At 49.6% G+C, this 20,726-nt stretch overlaps 1 protein-coding gene across 3 annotated transcripts in view; it reads left to right on the top strand.

Annotated features, from left to right (window-relative positions):
• nbeal1 (neurobeachin-like 1) overlaps positions 1-20,726 on the top strand; it is a 79,399-nt gene that overhangs the window by 4,080 nt on the left and 54,593 nt on the right. For all 3 annotated transcript variants that reach the window (XM_065023096.1, XM_065023095.1, XM_065023090.1), the window contains exons 3-5: positions 8,780-8,871; positions 14,215-14,376; positions 19,872-19,953. In XM_065023096.1, the coding sequence (XP_064879168.1) occupies positions 8,780-8,871; positions 14,215-14,376; positions 19,872-19,953 (336 nt within the window). The remainder of the gene's footprint in view (positions 1-8,779; positions 8,872-14,214; positions 14,377-19,871; positions 19,954-20,726) is intronic.

Genomic DNA, 20,726 nt, shown 5'->3' with positions numbered 1-20,726 from the left:
TGGTGACTACCTATAGCAGTGGTTTCTGGTGACTACCTATAGCAGTGGTTTCTGGTGACTACCTATAGCAGTGGTTTCTGGTGACTACCTATAGCAGTGGTTTCTGGTGACTACCTATAGCAGTGGTTTCTGGTGACTACCTATAGCAGTGGTTTCTGGTGACTACCTATGGCAGTGGTTTCTGGTGACTACCTATGGCAGTGGTTTCTGGTGACTACCTATGGCAGTGGTTTCTGGTGACTACCTATAGCAGTGGTTTCTGATGACTATCTATGGCAGTGGTTTCTGGTGACTACCTATGGCAGTGGTTTCTGGTGACTACCTATAGCAGTAGTTTCTGGTGACTACCTATGGCAGTGGTTTCTGGTGACTACCTCCTAGCAGTGGCTTCTGGAACGCCTAATGGCAGTGGCTTCTGGGCGAACGCCTAATGGCAGTGGCTTCTGGGCGAACGCCTAATGGCAGTGGCTTCTGGGCGAACGCCTAATGGCAGTGGCTTCTGGAACGCCTAATGGCAGTGGCTTCTGGGCGAACGCCTAATGGCAGTGGCTTCTGGGCGAACGCCTAATGGCAGTGGCTTCTGGGCGAATGCCTAATGGCAGTGGCTTCTGGGCACCGCCTCCTAACAGTGGCTTCTGGGCACCGCCTCCTAACAGTGGCTTCTGGGCACCGCCTCCTAACAGTGGCTTCTGGGCACCGCCTCCTAACAGTGGCTTCTGGGCACCGCCTCCTAACAGTGGCTTCTGGGCACCGCCTCCTAACAGTGGCTTCTGGGCACCGCCTCCTAACAGTGGCTTCTGGGCACCGCCTCCTAACAGTGGCTTCTGGGCACCGCCTCCTAACAGTGGCTTCTGGGCACCGCCTCCTAACAGTGGCTTCTGGGCACCGCCTAACCTTCTGGGCACCGCCTCCTAACAGTGGCTTCTGGGCACCGCCTCCTAACAGTGGCTTCTGGGCACCGCCTCCTAACAGTGGCTTCTGGGCACCGCCTCCTAACAGTGGCTTCTGGGCACCGCCTCCTAACAGTGGCTTCTGGGCACCGCCTCCTAACAGTGGCTTCTGGGCACCGCCTCCTAACAGTGGCTTCTGGGCACCGCCTCCTAACAGTGGCTTCTGGGCACCGCCTCCTAACAGTGGCTTCTGGGCACCGCCTCCTAACAGTGGCTTCTGGGCACCGCCTCCTAACAGTGGCTTCTGGGCACCGCCTCCTAACAGTGGCTTCTGGGCACCGCCTCCTAACAGTGGCTTCTGGGCACCGCCTCCTAACAGTGGCTTCTGGGCACCGCCTCCTAACAGTGGCTTCTGGGCACCGCCTCCTAACAGTGGCTTCTGGGCACCGCCTCCTAACAGTGGCTTCTGGGCACCGCCTCCTAACAGTGGCTTCTGGGCACCGCCTCCTAACAGTGGCTTCTGGGCACCGCCTCCTAACAGTGGCTTCTGGGCACCGCCTCCTAACAGTGGCTTCTGGGCACCGCCTCCTAACAGTGGCTTCTGGGCACCGCCTCCTAACAGTGGCTTCTTGCGACGTCGTCTGTGTGACAGAACGCACGGTCATTCAGTTCAGCCTGAAGTTTAATGAACTCAATTAACAGAGTTCTTATTAGAGGTAGAGGTCGACCGATTACTCGGCATTGCCGATTTATTTAGGGCTGATTTCAAGTTTTCATAACAATCTGTAATCTGCATTTTTGGATGCCGATTACATTGCACTCCACGAGGAAACTGCGTGGCAAGCTGACTACCTGTAACGTGAGTGCAGCAAGGAGCCAAGGTGAGTTGCTAGCTAGCATTAAACTTACCTTATAAAAAACAATCAATCTTCACATAATCACCAGTTAACTACACATGGTTGATGATATTACGGAGCCGGGCGAGCGAGCCGGAGCTTAGCGAGCCGAAGCCGAGCGGGCCCGAGCTGGGCGAGCGAGCGGGTGAGCCTGAGCGTGGCGAGCCTGAGCGTGGCGAGCCAGAGCGTGGCGAGAGTGGCGAGCGTGGCGAGCCAGAGCGTGGCGAGCCTGCAGAGCCTGGCGAGCCGCGAGCCTGCAGAGCCTGGCGAGCCGCGAGCCTGCAGAGCCTGGCGAGCCTGCAGAGCATGGCGAGCCTGCAGAGCATGGCGAGTGAGCCAGAGCCGAGTGAGCCAGGGGCTCGCTCGTTCGCTCGGCTCTGGCTCGCTCGTTCGCTCGGCTCTGGCTCGCTCGTTCGCTCGGCTCTCGCTCTCTCCTTTCCCTCCTCTCGGCTCTCTCCTCCTTCACTGTGTGCTATAAATATCACCAGCAACATCAGTAATGTCATAGTGTTTATATATCGACCACACCTCGTGGTTTAGCCCCTCCCATGTGTGCACTATAAATACTACTGGTGCCGTTACATCAGTCAATCCCAGGATAGTGAGTACTGGAGATTGATGGGGAGGAGAAGGTGACTGTAGATCAGGGGTCCCCAAACTTTTTCCTGTGAGGGCCACATAACTTTTCCCTTCTCTGATGGGGGGCCGGTGTCAGTTTGTAACAGAAAAAGTGTGACGATCGTAGGGGAGCTTAAAAAATGTATTGTTTTCCAGAAAGCCACACATAACCAAATAACCCTTTCCAGGTTCTTTACAGAAAAAAAGTCAGGAAACAAATAATAACACTATTAATGAAATAAATAATAACTAAATAACCCTCTCTGAGTTCTTCACAGAAAAAACAGGAAATAAATAATAACTAAATAACTCTCTCTGGGTTCTTCATAGAAAAAAAAGCCATGGAACATTAACTTTCTGTCGTGCCATGCACAATCTTAACAGATAAAAGTTCAGCTCAGTTGTCAGAGCAGAATCTCTCTGACACATATGAGCAGTCTCTTAAAGTTCTTGTGTTCCTTCCTTATAATCCTTTTGTAGGTTCCAGTAGGCTTGTAGACACCGCTGTTTGCAGCTCTCTCTCATCAACTTCCCTGTGAAAACCACAAAAGAAGCAGGTTGAGAAACTGAACTAAGTGATACAGCACCTACACAGCACAATACATTTCACTACCAGTATGGTTGTAAAGATGGATTTTATCCCAGTAGATTTTATTATGATTATATTTGTTTATGCTCAGAATGACTCATTCAAGTCAGAAAAGTGAGCTTACCTATGTATGTTCATCAGTGTGAACTGTGGGCCTGCATCTGGCTGGTGAGAAGTTGAATATCAGGTTCCATTCTAGTTACAGCCAGTCTCAAGCACTGATGCAAATGTTCATCTGTCAATCTTGATCTCATCGGGGTTTTCAGCAGTTTCATGCGAGAAAAGGTTTTCTCGCAGATATACGTGCTGCCAAAAACTGTGGACATTTTCATTGCGTGTTTTTTGATGTTTGGATATGTGTCGTTTGGGAGGGCGGCATAGAAGTCAATGAGACTGTTGGGCTTGAATGCGTCTTTCAGAACATCACAGTTCTGTAACTCAGCCAACTCAAACTGATATGAAGGCTGGGCTTCATCAATGTCGGCAACAAAGGGGTTCTGAAAAAGACGGATTTCTTTTGCATGAACATGTAGTTCACTGAATCGCACACCGAACTCCGCCTTCAGCATTTCCAGTGCTTCCACGCACTTTTCAGCTGGGAACGGGACCGCTGGGTTCTCTGTCGACAGGTTTTGGGTAGCAGGAAGATGGACGAAGTTGCGCTTTTTCACTTGTTCCAAAAGCAGCGCTAATTTCACCTCAAATGCTTTTATGTGTGAATACATGTCGCAAATGAGTTTCCCCTCGCCTTGTAGCTGCAAGTTAAGGCTGTTAAGTATTTCTGTCACGTCTGTTAAAAATGCGAGGTGCCATTTCCATTCTGGGTCGATCAGCTCTGGGACCGTTTTGTCTTTTAAATGAAGAAATGCGTTAATTTCGGGTAGCAGCTCGTAAAAACGCCTCAAAACTCTGCCCCGGCTCAGCCATCGGACCTCTGTGTAGTACAGCACATCTCCGTGCGTAGACTCCAGTTCAGACAGGAATTCTTGGAACTGCCTGTGTTTAAGTCCCTTTGCTCTGATGAAGTTTATGCACGACACCACAACCTTCATTACAGAATCCCACTTCAACACTTTGCAGCACAGTGCTTGCTGGTGAATTAGGCAGTGGACTCGTAGCGGGGCGGTGAGACCCCTTTTTTCCAACTCCCGGTTCATGCGTCCTATTAGACCGCGAGTTTCGCCCACCATGCTAGGAGCCCCGTCAGTCGTGATGCTAGCTAGCTTTGACCAGTCCAGGTCCAACTTCTCCATGGTTTGGCACACTTTGTCAAAAATATCCTCTCCCGTTGTAGTCCCTTTGAGACTTTGGAGGGCTGCCAGCTCCTCGCATATCTCAAAGTTTGCGCTAACTCCACGAATAAAAATGAGCAGTTGCGCTGTGTCTTGCACGTCCGTGCTCTCATCCAGTGCTAATGAAAAAAAGTCAAATTCTTTCGTCTTCTGCTGCAGCTGGGCATATACATTACTCCCGATTTCTTCAACGCGTCTGGTGATTGTACTCGCCGACAGACTTACGGCATTAAATGCATCTTTCTTCTCGGGACACACCTCCTCCGCGACAGCATCCATACATTTCTTAACAAACTCTCCGTCAGTGAAAGGCTTACCGCTTCTTGCTATCAGTTTAGCAACCCGAAAGCTGGCCCGAACGGATGCCTGGTTCAGCTGAGCTTGGCGTACAAATGTATTCTGCTGAGATAGTAGTCCACTTTTTAGCTTTGAGAGTTTGTCTGCTCGTATTTGGCCTTGCAAGCTATCGTACTTGTCTTTGTGACGGGATTCATAGTGTCGGCGAAGATTGTATTCTTTGAATACCGCCACCGTCTCTTGACAGATGAGACAAACAGCCTTTTCTTTGCATTGAACAAAAAAAAATTGTTTGTCCACTGCAGGTTAAATACCCTGCATTCTGAATCAATTTTTCTCTTACCTAACCTTTTCGCCATTATTCCGTTCTCTCTTTGACAGGGCCGGGCCTAGGATTTTTTTTCTGGAGGCCAAATAGGAAAAAAATTCGATAGCGTCTCTGGTATTGTTCAGAGGGCCGGGCCAAATGTGCTGACGGGCCGTATCCGGCCCGCGGGCCGTAGTTTGGTGACCACTGCTGTAGATGGACCATGAAGGCAATAAAGACAAAGACATTGGTAAAATAGAAACTGTTTGGACAGGACATCTACAGTAGACATTGTGGTAAAATAGAAACTGTTTGGACAGGACATCTACAGTAGACATTGGTAAAAATAGAAACTGTTAGGGAAGGGACATCTACAATAGACATTGTGGTAAAACAGAGAAACTGTTAGGGAGGGGACATCTACAGTAGACATTGTGGTAAAACAGAGAAACTGTTAGGGAGGGGACATCTACAGTAGACATTGTGGTAAAACAGAGAAACTGTTAGGGAGGGGACATCTACAGTAGACATTGTGGTAAAACAGAGAAACTGTTAGGGAGGGGACATCTACAATAGACATTGTGGTAAAACAGAGAAACTGTTAGGGAGGGGACATCTACAATAGACATTGTGGTAAAACAGAGAAACTGTTAGGGAGGGGACATCTACAGTAGACATTGTGGTAAAATAGAAACTGTTAGGGAAGGGATATCTACAATAGACATTGTGGTAAAACAGAGAAACTGTTAGGGAGGGGACATCTACAGTAGACATTGTGGTATAACAGAGAAACTGTTAGGGAGGGGACATCTACAGTAGACATTGTGGTAAAACAGAGAAACTGTTAGGGAGGGGACATCTACAGTAGACATTGTGGTAAAACAGAGAAACTGTTAGGGAGGAGACATCTACAGTAGACATTGTGGTAAAACAGAGAAACTGTTTGGACAGGACATCTACAGTAGACATTGTGATAAAACAGAGAAACTGTTAGGGAGGGGACATCTACAGTAGACATTGTGGTAAAACAGAGAAACTGTTAGGGAAGGGACATCTACAATAGACATTGTGATAAAACAGAGAAACTGTTTGGACAGGACATCTACAGTTGACATTGTGGTTTTGAGTCGCCCCTCACCATTTCCTCTAGCAGTCATACTCGGTCACCATGCCAACCATGCCCTTCTGGTAGGGTGAGGAGGGCAGTGCCGGGTCGGTCATAAAGGAAGCGATATAACTCCTTCGTAATGCTCTCTTCACCTCTCTATGGCATCTCCTCTGGATGGCATCTCATCTGAATGGCATCTCCTCTCTATGGCATCTCCTCTGGATGGCATCTCCTCTGGATGGCATCTCCTCTGGATGGCATCTCCTCTGAATGGCATCTCCTCTGGATGGCATCTCCTCTCTATGGCATCTCCTCTGGATGGCATCTCCTCTGGATGGCATCTCCTGGAGGGAAGATTGATGTTGATAACCTTGTCGGCTCAGGCTAGTGAGGTCCTACCGGGTCATGTTATTAAGATTCAGGGAGGGGGGTCGTCATGATTTCATGAGGAATGGTCACATGTTGGTACAACGACAGTTATAGTATAACCCCCTGCCAAACCAGCTGACTAATAACAACCCACAATTCACCCTGTTGGGAAGGTCCCATGGGGTCATGTGTTATTAAGACTCAGGGAGGGGGTGGTCAGGATATCAGGATGGATGGTCACATGTTGGGCACAGGAAACCCAGATTACCCACCCCCTCAAACCGGCTGACCATAAGAAAACACACTAATAGGAAATACGTCATCAGTCATTAAAGTCTGTCAGATCGTTTCAGAGATATTACTAATAGGTTGCTACCCAGATATTGAGCTCATCTGATCTGAATTCATCCGGCCAGTGTTGCTTGGTGTTGGGTCAGCAGTGGTGCCACAGCAAGCAGGCCCAGGGTGTATCCCTCTCTGCTCTCCCCTCCCTGCTCTCCCTGTCTCAGCCCTGAGCCCTCAGTGGACATCTGTACTCCCTGGCTGCTCAGTGAAAGAGGGCATTCTCTCTAACCACTCACACACACTCCCTGGGGCTAGTGCCCAAACCTGCTCTGGCTCACACAGTCAAGGGGAGGGAACACACACATTGAGAGCGGAATGAACAAGATCGTCATATGTTTTTGCTGTACAACCTTGTTGATTCCAGTGTACACAGACAGTCCTGAACTCTGTATCCAAGTCCCTCTCAAATGCTCCGTCAAGTCACTTGCTGATCTGATGACCTCACTTTTGGAATTCTTTCGTGTTCTGGACCATTCCCACTGTGACACGCAGCAGGCTGAGGCTTTCCTAGACTTGTCCTGCCCTGCTCTAGTGTCATAACCAACCTTACTGCACATTTATAGGGTCCTGAATAGTATTGGCTAGATGTAAGAAATATGGTCATTTACATGTAACTGAACTTTGGGCGTCATCAGAAAACCACTTCATCAAAAGTGTCACTTGAAAATCGACAAAAGGCAGGGACTGACTGGTAGGATGGTTGAATGTCTGCTGGACAAGAGTAGTTAGCACCCCTGAACAGAGGTCGTCTGTAATTTGCAAACCGATTCTACATGAGGAAAAGGGCTAAAATGACGTCCGTCAGTGGTGGGTGTTCACTATAACACACCGCGACCACAGCAAACGAATGAACACCATGTATTGTGCAGACCGACAATCAGTCTGGTGGGTTTTGTCCTTAAACGGGTGTTACTCTGACGGACTTAGCAGGCACGTGCCAGGGGTGTATTTATTCATTAGTGCACACCGTAGCAACACGTTTGGCAACCAAAACCAACGTTTCTTATTGGACAAGTTCTGGTAATCCCTCTTGGTTTTGGTCCGTTTGCTTCCAGTTGATTTCTAGTAAATAGCCTACACCACAGGAGTGTAGAAACACTGCTTTGTCAAACAAATGCTACTACGCACTGTACTGCCCCACCAAACAATATAGCCTACTGCCTTATTGAACAGCACTTAGTCTGACACAGCAGTATTCATTCCTGCCACTCCTACTGGTTCCACAATAATACTCTGGGCCTTTTCTCATATCAGTCCCCCTTGACCTGAATCAGTGTCAGTCAGGCAAGCCCTGGAACTCCCCTGCCCTCTCTACCTCCCTCTCTACCCCCCTCTCTACCTCCCTCTCTACCCCCCTCTCTACCTCCCTCTCTACCCCCCTCTCTACCTCCCCACCCTGGGCAGAGATAGAGCTTAGACTAGCCAGGGTGTGGAGATGACTGGCATTCTCAGAGTGGGAGGGTGATGTGCTGTCTGTCTGTCTGTGAACAGTGCTGCTGTCCTCTGGCTCTCTGCATTGTTCCCAGGAATGTAGGAAATGTCTGAAAGGCAGCTGCTCGTGACTCCCCTCGGGAGTAGAGAATGTGGCGATGCCTGTTTTTCAGGCAGACAGGTGCACTCCTCATTACTCTCTCTCACACACACACACACACACACACACCTGAGTTCACTGTAATCTGCCCCTCCTGACATACTACAGTTAGTGGAATCATTATCTCTCTATTCTCACATGACAACCACTAACATGTTTTTTTATTTCCTTCTCCCTCTCCTCCTCTTCACCTCACCCTCCTCTTCTCCCTCTCCTCCTCTTCACCTCACCCTACTCTTCTCCCTCCTCCTCTTCACCTCACCCTACTCTTCTCCCTCCTCCTCTTCACCTCACCCTCCTCTCCTCCCTCTCCCTCTTTCCCTCTCCTCCCTCTCCCTCTTTCCCTCTCCTCCTCTTCCTCACTCTCTCTTCTCCCCCTCCTCCTTCACCTCACCCTCTTCCCCCTCTCCTCCTCTTCCTCACCCTCTCTTCTCCTTCTCCTCCTTCATTCCGTCCTCCCATCCCTCTCTGTGACAGAGGGACCCAGACTACCTGAAGCTGTGGCTGGAGATCTTCATTGGCTCCTATGAGAGATGTCTAGATGTGGACTTTGAGAAGCCACCCTCCAGGTAAGCATAGCCCCAGAGGTGGGACCAAGTCACTATTATTTGAGTCACAAGCAAGTCACAAGGTCCAAGTAGCACGGGCCGAGTCTCCGGTCAATCCAAGTAGAACGGGCCGAGTCTCCGGTCAATCCAAGTAGAACGGGCCGAGTCTCCGGTCAATCCAAGTAGGACCGGCCGAGTCTCCGGTCAATCCAAGTAGCACGGGCCGAGTCTCCGGTCAATCCAAGTAGAACGGGCCGAGTCTCCGGTCAATCCAAGTAGAACGGGCCGAGTCTCCGGTCAATCCAAGTAGGACCGGCCGAGTCTCCGGTCAATCCAAGTAGGACCGGCCGAGTCTCCGGTCAATCCAAGTAGAACGGGCCGAGTCTCCGGTCAATCCAAGTAGAACGGGCCGAGTCTCCGGTCAATCCAAGTAGAACGGGCCGAGTCTCCGGTCAATCCAAGTAGGACCGGCCGAGTCTCCGGTCAATCCAAGTAGAACGGGCCGAGTCTCCGGTCAATCCAAGTAGAACGGGCCGAGTCTAAGAGCAAGTCCTGTCAAGTAAAAAAAAATAAACCATCTAATCAGGCAACGACTTGTTCAACTACAAATACTTGTCTATTTATTGAGGCCATCAGACAGCCCTTTTCATTATTTTATCTATAACACATTTTGATTTTGCAATAATACATTTTAACAATAAATTCCAATTGCAGGCTATATGTTGATGTTTAATTCCAAGCGATTTTGACAAACCAAAAGGGCAGTAGGTCTACGGTGACTGTTGCTTGATGCCCCGTTGCAAAGTGAACGGTTCATATTCTGGATGTTTGTGCTGCACCCGGTCCTCTAGCTGTACTGCAAATCAACCATCTGTTCTCTACGGTCCTCTAGCTGTACTGCAAATCAACCATCTGTTCTCTACGGTCCTCTAGTTGTACTGCAAATCAACCATCTGTTCTCTACGGTCCTCTAGCTGTACAGCAAATCAACCATCTGTTCTCTACGGTCCTCTAGCTGTACTGCAAATCAACCATCTGTTCTCTACGGTCCTCTAGTTGTACTGCAAATCAACCATCTGTTCTCTACGGTCCTCTAGTTGTACTGCAAATCAACCATCTGTTCTCTACGGTCCTCTAGCTGTACAGCAAATCAACCATCTGTTCTCTACGGTCCTCTAGCTGTACAGCAAATCAACCATCTGTTCTCTACGGTCCTCTAGCTGTACAGCAAATCAACCATCTGTTCTCTACGGTCCTCTAGCTGTACAGCAAATCAACCATCTGTTCTCTACGGTCCTCTAGCTGTACAGCAAATCAACCATCTGTTCTCTACGGTCCTCTAGCTGTACAGCAAATCAACCATCTGTTCTCTACGGTCCTCTAGCTGTACAGCAAATCAACCATCTGTTCTCTACGGTCCTCTAGCTGTACAGCAAATCAACCATCTGTTCTCTACGGTCCTCTAGCTGTACAGCAAATCAACCATCTGTTCTCTAGCTCATTGGTTTTCAAATGTTTTCACCCATGACCCCTAAAAAGTAGCTTGCGGCCTCCGCGCACACAGGCAAGCGCGCACCATCACTGTGCAAATGTAGCCTGTCTTTAGGGTCATAAACGGGGACGCATTTTCAAAACGCAACATACAGAAATAGACTATAGGGTTTCATAACCAGCTCTGGAATCTGTGTTGGGGTTTCATAACCAGCTCTGGAATCTGTGTTGGGGTTTCATAACCAGCTCTGGAATCAGTGTTGGGGTTCCATAACCAGCTCTGGAATCTGTGTTGGGGTTCCATAACCAGCTCTGGAATCTGTGTTGGGGTTCCATAACCAGCTCTGGAATCTGTGTTGGGGTTCCATAACCAGCTCTGGAATCTGTGTTTGGGTTCCATAACCAGCTCTGGAATCTGTGTTGGGGTTCCATAACCAGCTCTGGAATCTGTGTTGGGGTTCCATAACCAGCTCTGGAATCTGTTGGGGTTTCATAACCAGCTCTGGAATCAGTGTTGGGGTTCCATAACCAGCTCTGGAATCTGTGTTGGGGTTCCATAACCAGCTCTGGAATCTGTGTTGGGGTTCCATAACCAGCTCTGTAATCTGTGTTGGGGTTTCATAACCAGCTCTGGAATCTGTGTTGGGGTTCCATAACCAGCTCTGGAATCTGTTGGTGTGAAGGTTCTGTGCATGTCTGTATGTTTGCACGGCTGCATCCATTGTTTGAGAGCGTTCAGGGAGAAGAAGCACATGCAGTATAGAGAGAGACAAAGCGACAGAGGGAGAGATCGAGTGAGAGGTGATGTGCTCCTCTGCTCTTCCAGCTGTGGTCTGGTCACATGACCAATGAAATGCCCAGTCAGTCCTGTCAGATGGTTACGTAAGGCTGTGTGGTCTGTGTGTGTGGGACTGGAGAGAGTGAAGTGTGGAGCAAGGGGAAACAGATTACTTTCCATTAGATCCTGCAGTACGGTCGTTTGTCTCTCTCTCTTTCCCACTCCACCTCCCCCTCTCTTTCCCACTCCACCTCCCCCTCTCTTTCCCACTCCACCTCCCCCTCTCTTTCCCACTCCACCTCCCCCTCTCTTTCCCACTCCACCTCCCCCTCTCTTTCCCACTCCACCTCCCCTCTCTTTCCCACTCCACCTCCCCCTCTCTTTCCCACTCCACCTCTCTCTCTTTCCCACTCTACCTCTCTCTCTTTCCCACTCCACCTCTCTCCCTCTCTTTCCCACTCTACCTCTCTCTCTTTCCCACTCCACCTCTCTCTCTCTCTTTCCCACTCCCACCTCCCCCTCTCTTTCCCACTCCACCTCCCCCTCTCTTTCCCACTCCACCTCCCCCTCTCTTTCCCACTCCACCTCCCCCTCTCTTTCCCACTCCACCTCCCCCTCTCTTTCCCACTCCACCTCCCCCTCTCTTTCCCACTCCATCTCTCTTTCTCTTTCCCACTCTACCTCTCTCTCTTTCCCACTCTACCTCTCTCTCTTTCCCACTCCACCTCTCTCCCTCTCTTTCCCACTCTACCTCTCTCTCTTTCCCACTCCACCTCTCTCTCTTTCCCACTCCACCTCTCTCCCTCTCTTTCCCCTCCACCCCCTCTCTTTCCCACTCCACCTCCCCCTCTCTTTCCCACTCCACCTCCCCCTCTCTTTCCCACTCCCCTCCCCTTCTCTTTCCCACTCCCCCTCCCCTCTCTTTCCCTCCCCCTCCCTCTCTTTCCCACTCCACCTCCCCCTCTTTCCCCTCCACCTCCCCCTCTCTTTCCCACTCCACCTCCCCTCTCTTTCCCACTCCACCTCCCCCTCTCTTTCCCACTCCACCTCTCTCTCTTTCCCACTCTACCTCTCTCTCTTTCCCACTCTACCTCTCTCTCTTTTTCCCTCTTTCCCACTCCACCTCTCTCTCTTTCCCACTCCACCTCTCCCCTCTCTTTCCCACTCCACCTCCCCCTCTCTTTCCCACTCCACCTCCCTCTCTTTCCCACTCCACCTCCCTCTCTTTCCCACTCCACCTCTCTTTCCCCTCTCTTTCCCACTCCACCTCCCCCTCTCTTTCCCACTCCACCTCCCCTCTCTTTCCCACTCCACCTCTCTCTCTTTCCCACTCTACCTCCCCCTCTCTTTCCCACTCCACCTCTCTCTCTTTCCCACCTCCACCTCCCACTCCCCCTCTCTTTCCCACTCCACCTCTCTCTCTTTCCCACTCCACCTCCAGCCTCTCTTTCCCACTCCACCTCCAGCCTCTCTTTCCCACTCCACCTCCCCCTCTCTTTCCCACTCCACCTCCCCTCTCTTTCCCACTCCACCTCTCTCTCTTTCCCACTCTACCTCTCTCTCTTTCCCACTCTACCTCTCTCTCTTTCCCACTCCACCTCTCCCTCTTTCCCACTCCACCTCTCTCTCTTTCCCACTCCACCTCTCTCTCTTTCCCACTCCACCTCTCTCTCTTTCCCACTCCACCTCTCTCTCTTTCCCACTCCACCTCCCTCTCTTTCCCACTCCACCTCCCCCTCTCTTTCCCACTCCCTCTCTCCCTCTCTTTCACACTCCACCTCCCCCTCCCCTCTCTCCCTCTCTTTCACACTCCACCTCCTTTCCCTCTCCATCTCTTTCCCACTCCACCTCCACCTCTCCATCTCTTTCCCACTCCACCTCCCCCTCTCCCTCTCTTTCCCACTCCACCTCCCCCTCTCCCTCTCTTTCACACTCCACCTCCCCCTCTTTCACACTCCACCTCTCCCTCTCCCTCTCTTTCACACTCCACCTCCCCTCTCCCTCTCTTTCACACTCCACCTCCCCTCTCCCTCTCTTTCCCACTCCACCTCCCCTCTCCCTCTCTTTCCCACTCCACCTCCACCTCTCCCTCTCTTTCCCACTCCACCTCCACCTCTCCCTCTCTTTCCCACTCCACCTCCCCTCTCCCTCTCTTTCCCACTCCACCTCTCCCTCTCCCTCTCTTTCCCACTCCACCTCCCCCCTCTGCCGCAGCTGTCCTGCTTTTCCCAGCGATACGCTCTTACCCCGATTTGGGAATGCTCATCTGGGCTCTGTTGGAGGAAGAACCCATTTCTCTCTGATGACCTCTGTCTACAGAGAGGGACAGAGACGGATCCATTCCTCTCTGATGACCCCTGTCTACAGAGAGGGACAGAGACGGACCCATTCCCCTCTGATGACCCCTGTCTACAGAGAGGGACAGAGACAGGCCCATTCCTCTCTGATGACCTCTGTCTACAGAGAGGGACAGAGACGGGCCCATTCCTCTCTGATGACCTCTGTCTACAGAGAGGGACAGAGACAGGCCTATTCCTCTCTGATGACCCCTGTCTACAGAGAGGGACAGAGACGGGCCCATTCCTCTCTGATGACTGTCTACAGAGAGGGACAGAGACGGGCCCATTCCTCTCTGATGACCTCTGTCTACAGAGAGGGACAGAGACAGGCCCATTCCTCTCTGATGACCTCTGTCTACAGAGAGGGACAGTTAGGTTCACTGTTAGCTGTACAGTGGACGGTTTCATAACATTAATCTATCAGCAAATACTAGTGTAAAGGTTATCATGGTGTGTTGCTTAGGTAGATGTGTGTAATGTACCTGAAGGCCTTAGAAGTTTGGGTGGATTTATTTGTGTGTGTTTGTGAGCTTGGGGCACCAGTACCGCTTGCAGTGCGGTAGCAGAGAGAACAGTGTGACTTGGGTGACTGGAGTCTTTGACAACTTTTAGGGCCTGGTAGAAACGTCCTGGATGGCAGGGTGCGTGCGCTTGCTTGCATAATATTTGTGCAGATGTGTGTGACACGCAGGTGAGAGTTGAGCATGTTTTGGTGTTCCCCTTATTTCACCCCTTTCTCTCTCTCTCCCTCCCCAGGTTGGAGGAGGTGCCTCCAGTGATGACCCTGCTGCCAGACAACATCCTGCAGGTGTTGCGGCACCAGCTGCTCCAGTGTGTCCAGAAGGCCTCGGACGGGCTGGAGCAGGAGCAGCAGAACCTGGCCCTCCTGCTGGTCAAGTTCCTCATCGTCATCTGCAGGTTGGTCCGTGGTGTTTCTGTAGGACCAGAAGCAGTAGTCTGGCCCCTCCCTCCACCTACCAAGACCTGGTTGTACCGGTGCAGTAGTCTGGCCCCTCCCTCCACCTACCAAGACCTGGTTGTACCGGTCCAGTAGTCTGGCCCCTCCCTCCACCTACCAAGACCTGGTTGTACCGGTCTAGTAGTCTGGCCCCTCCCTCCACCTACCTAGACCTGGTTGTACCGGTCTAGTAGTCTGGCCCCTCCCTCCACCTACCTAGACCTGGTTGTACCGGTCTAGTAGTCTGGCCCCTCCCTCCACCTACCAAGACCTAGTTGTACCAGTGCAGTAGTCTGGCCCCTCCCTCTACCTACCAAGACCTAGTTGTACCGGTCCAGTAGTCTGGCCCCTCCCTCCACCTACCTAGACCTGGTTGTACCGGTCCAGTAGTCTGGCCCCTCCCTCCACCTACCAAGACCTAGTTGTACCGGTCCAGTAGTCTGGCCCCTCCCTCCACCTACCTAGACCTAGTTGTACCAGTCCAGTAGTCTGGCCCCTCCCTCCACCTACCTAGACCTAGTTGTACCGGTCTAGTAGTCTGGTCCCTCCACCTACCTAGACCTGGTTGTACCGGTCTAGTAGTCTGGTCCCTCCACCTACCTAGACCTAGTTGTACCGGTCCAGTAGTCTGGCCCCTCCCTCCACCTACCTAGACCTGGTTGTACCGGTCCAGTAGTCTGGCCCCTCCCTCCACCTACCTAGACCTAGTTGTACCGGTCTAGTAGTCTGGTCCCTCCCTCCACCTACCTAGACCTAGTTGTACCGGTCTAGTAGTCTGGTCCCTCCACCTACCTAGACCTAGTTGTACCGGTCCAGTAGTCTGGCCCCTCCCTCCACCTACCTAGACCTGGTTGTACCGGTCCAGTAGTCTGGCCCCTCCCTCCACCTACCTAGACCTGGTTGACTGGTCCAGTCTGTCCATATTATGGTGGTTGAGTGTGTGATTGGACCATGGCATTTGAATCATTTCTAGTTCTGTGGGTTGGACCTCTTCTAGGTAATGTCTATTGATAGGAACCCCTCTAGCCTAGGTTGACAGGTCTTAGTGCCCCTGGAGTTAAAGGGTCTTCCAGCAGTAGGTGGGAGGCTCAGTAGGGCTGTAACACAGGATTTTGCAACAGAAAGTGAAAACAAGTGAAAGTGTCTCCCTGGCTGCTTCACTCTGTAGTCCTCTATATGGTACAGTCATGAACATGACCCTTCAGGGAGATGCAACGAAGCAGGATCAATGAGTTAGTCAGCTATCTTACCTTCATATTCTGAAATTACTTGTCTTTTTTTATATTAGAAAGAACCTTGAAATGGGCTTGGTCTAATTACCTCAACAACCAAAAACACACATTTTAGTTTAGTTTTCTCAATGAACCAGAAAATCAATAGTTCTTTCTAATTGTCAAATGTAGCTGGCTACTCATTGGTCCAGCTTTGTAGTAATGGATGATGAGCTACTATAAAAAATATATATAACAGACATGACTCTCTCTGTTGGAACCTGTCCCTACTATAGCAGACATGACTCTCTCTGTTGGAACCTGTCCCTACTATAACAGACATGACTCTCTCTCTGTTGGAAACTGTCCCTACTATAACAGACATGACTCTCTCTGTTGGAACCTGTCCCTACTATAACAGACATGACTCTCTCTCTGTTGGAAACTGTCCCAACTATAACAGACATGACTCTCTCTCTCTGTTAGAACCTGTCCCTACTATAACAGACATGACTCTCTCTCTCTCTCTGTTGGAACCTGTCCCTACTATAGCAGACATGACTCTCTCTGTTGGAACCTGTCCCTACTATAACAGACATGACTCTCTCTCTGTTGGAAACTGTCCCTACTATAACAGACATGACTCTCTCTCTCTCTCTCTCTCTCTCTGTAAGAACCTGTCCCTACTATAACAGACATGACTCTCTCTCTGTTGGAAACTGTCCCTACTATAACAGACATGACTCTCTCTGTTGGAACCTGTCCCTACTATAACAGACATGACTCTCTCTCTCTGTTGGAACCGGTCCCTACTATAACAGACATGACTCTTTCTCTGTTGGAACCTGTCCCTACTATAACAGACATGACTCTCTCTCTCTGTTGGAACCGGTCCCTACTATAACAGACATGACTCTTTCTCTGTTGGAACCTGTCCCTACTATAACAGACATGACTCTCTCTGTTGGAACCTGTCCCTACTATAACAGACATGACTCTCTCTCTCTGTTGGAACCGGTCCCTACTATAACAGACATGACTCTCTCTCTGTTGGAACCTGTCCCTACTATAACAGACATGACTCTCTCTGTTGGAACCTGTCCCTACTATAACAGACATGACTCTCTCTGTTGGAACCTGTCCCTACTATAACATACATGACTCTCTCTCTCTGTTAGAACCTGTCCCTACTATAACAGACATGACTCTCTCTCTCTCTGTTGGAACCTGTCCCTACTATAACAGACATGACTCTCTCTCTCTGTTGGAACCTGTCACTACTATAACAGACATGACTCTCTCTGTTGGAACCTGTCCCTACTATAACAGACATGACTCTCTCTCTGTTGGAACCTGTCCCTACTATAACAGACATGACTCTCTCTCTCTGTTGGAACCTGTCCCTACTATAACAGACATGACTCTCTCTCTCTGTAAGAACCTGTCCCTACTATAACAGACATGACTCTCTCTGTTGGAACCTGTCCCTACTATAACAGACATGACTCTCTCTCTCTCTCTCTCTCTCTCTCTGTAAGAACCTGTCCCTACTATAACAGACATGACTCTCTCTCTGTTGGAAACTGTCCCTACTATAACAGACATGACTCTCTCTGTTGGAACCTGTCCCTACTATAACAGACATGACTCTCTCTCTCTGTTGGAACCTGTCCCTACTATAACAGACATGACTCTCTCTGTTGGAACCTGTCCCTACTATAACAGACATGACTCTCTCTGTTGGAACCTGTCCCTACTATAACATACATGACTCTCTCTCTCTGTTAGAACCTGTCCCTACTATAACAGACATGACTCTCTCTCTCTCTGTTGGAACCTGTCCCTACTATAACAGACATGACTCTCTCTGTTGGAAACTGTCCCTACTATAACAGACATGACTCTCTCTGTTGGAACCTGTCCCTACTATAACAGACATGACTCTCTCTCTCTGTTGGAACCTGTCCCTACTATAACAGACATGACTCTCTCTCTGTTGGAACCTGTCCCTACTATAACAGACATGACTCTCTCTCTCTGTTAGAACCTGTCCCTACTATAACAGACATGACTCTCTCTCTCTCTCTGTTGGAACCTGTCCCTACTATAACAGACATGACTCTCTCTCTGTTGGAACCTGTCCCTACTATAACAGACATGACTCTCTCTCTCTGTTGGAACCTGTCCCTACTATAACAGACATGACTCTCTCTCTGTTGGAACCTGTCCCTACTATAACATACATGACTCTCTGTTGGAACCTGTCCCTACTATAACAGACATGACTCTCTCTGTTGGAACCTGTCCCTACTATAACAGACATGACTCTCTCTCTGTTGGAACCTGTCCCTACTATAACAGACATGACTCTCTCTCTCTGTTGGAACCTGTCACTACTATAACAGACATGACTCTCTCTCTTGGAACCTGTCCCTACTATAACAGACATGACTCTCTCTCTTGGAACCTATCCCTACTATAACATACATGACTCTCTCTGTTGGAACCTGTCCCTACTATAACAGACATGACTCTCTCTCTGTTGGAACCTGTCCCTACTATAACAGACATGACTCTCTCTCTGTTGGAACCTGTCCCTACTATAACAGACATGACTCTCTCTCTCTGTTGGAACCTGTCCCTACTATAACAGACATGACTCTCTCTCTGTTGGAACCTGTCCCTACTATAACAGACATGACTCTCTCTGTTAGAACCTGTCCCTACTATAACAGACATGACTCTCTCTCTCTGTAAGAACCTGTCCCTACTATAACAGACATGACTCTCTCTGTTGGAACCTGTCCCTACTATAACAGACATGACTCTCTCTCTCTCTCTCTCTCTGTAAGAACCTGTCCCTACTATAACAGACATGACTCTCTCTCTGTTGGAAACTGTCCCTACTATAACAGACATGACTCTCTCTGTTGGAACCTGTCCCTACTATAACAGACATGACTCTCTCTCTCTGTTGGAACCTGTCCCTACTATAACAGACATGACTCTCTCTGTTGGAACCTGTCCCTACTATAACAGACATGACTCTCTCTGTTGGAACCTGTCCCTACTATAACATACATGACTCTCTCTCTCTGTTAGAACCTGTCCCTACTATAACAGACATGACTCTCTCTCTCTCTGTTGGAACCTGTCCCTACTATAACAGACATGACTCTCTCTCTGTTGGAAACTGTCCCTACTATAACAGACATGACTCTCTCTGTTGGAACCTGTCCCTACTATAACAGACATGACTCTCTCTCTGTTGGAACATGTCCCTACTATAACAGACATGACTCTCTCTGTTGGAACCTGTCCCTACTATAACAGACATGACTCTCTCTCTCTCTCTGTTGGAACCTGTCCCTACTATAACAGACATGACTCTCTCTCTCTGTTGGAACCTGTCCCTACTATAACAGACATGACTCTCTCTCTGTTGGAACCTGTCCCTACTATAACAGACATGACTCTCTCTCTCTGTTAGAACCTGTCCCTACTATAACAGACATGACTCTCTCTCTCTCTCTGTTGGAACCTGTCCCTACTATAACATACATGACTCTCTCTCTCTGTTGGAACCTGTCCCTACTATAACAGACATGACTCTTTCTCTGTTGGAACCTATCCCTACTATAACAGACATGACTCTCTCTGTTGGAACCTGTCCCTACTATAACAGACATGACTCTCTCTCTGTTGAAACCTGTCCCTACTATAACAGACATGACTCTCTCTCTGATGGAACCTGTCCCTACTATAACAGACATGACTCTCTATCTCTCTGTTGGAACCTGTCCCTACTATAACAGACATGACTCTCTCTGTTGGAACCTGTCCCTACTATAACAGACATGACTCTTTCTCTGTTGGAACCTGTCCCTACTATAACAGACATGACTCTTTCTCTGTTGGAACCTGTCCCTACTATAACAGACATGACTCTCTCTGTTGGAACCTGTCCCTACTATAACAGACATGGCTCTTTCTCTGTTGGAACCTGTCCCTACTATAACAGACATGACTCTTTCTCTGTTGGAACCTGTCCCTACTATAACAGACATGACTCTCTCTCTGTTGGAACCTGTCCCTACTATAACAGACATGACTCTCTCTCTCTGTTGGAACCGGTCCCTACTATAACAGACATGACTCTCTCTCTCATGTCTCTCATGTATCTCTGTGTCTGTGTGTTGGAACCTGTCACTACTTTAACAGGCTATGACTTTCTCTCTCTGCAGGAACCTGTCCAATGTGGAGGAGATTGGCACCTGCTCCTACATCAACCATGTCATTACCATGACAACGCTCTACATCCAGCAGGTCTGATTCCTCTCCTCCTTTCTCCACCCTCCTATCCCCCCTTATCCACCCTCCTCTCCACCCTCTTCTCTCACTTTATCCACCCTCTTCTCTCACTTTATCCACCCTCTTCTCTCCCTTTATCCACCCTCTTCTCTCACTTTATCCACCCTCTTCTCCCCCTTTATCCACCCTCTTCTCTCCCTTTATCCACCCTCTTCTCTTACTTTATCCACCCTCTTCTCCCCCTTTATCCACCCTCTTCTCTCCCTTTATCCACCCTCTTCTCTTACTTTATCCACCCTCTTCTCTCCCTTTTTCCACCCTCTTCTCTCCCTTTATCCACCCTCTTCTCTCCCTTTATCCACCCTCTTCTCTCACTTTATCCACCCTCTTCTCTCACTTTATCCACCCTCTTCTCTTACTTTATCCACCCTCTTCCCACCCTCTTCTCCCCCTTTATCCACCCTCTTCTCCCCCTTTATCCACCCTCTTCTCTCCCTTTATCCACCCTCTTCTCTCCCTTTATCCACCCTCTTTATTCTCTCCCTTTATCCACCCTCTTCTCTCACTTTATCCACCCTCTTCTCTCACTTTATCCACCCTCTTCTCCCCCTTTATCCACCCTCTTCTCCCCCTTTATCCACCCTCTTCTCTTACTTTATCCACCCTCTTCTCCCCCTTTATCCACCCTCTTCTCCCCCTTTATCCACCCTCTTCTCTTACTTTATCCACCCTCTTCTCCCCCTTTATCCACCCTCTTCTCCCCCTTATCCACCCTCTTCTCCCCCTTT

Source organism: Oncorhynchus nerka, linkage group LG2 (assembly GCF_034236695.1).
Source record: "Oncorhynchus nerka isolate Pitt River linkage group LG2, Oner_Uvic_2.0, whole genome shotgun sequence".
Classification (NCBI taxonomy): Eukaryota; Metazoa; Chordata; class Actinopteri; order Salmoniformes; family Salmonidae; genus Oncorhynchus; species Oncorhynchus nerka.
This window is presented reverse-complemented; position numbering and strand designations above follow the sequence as displayed.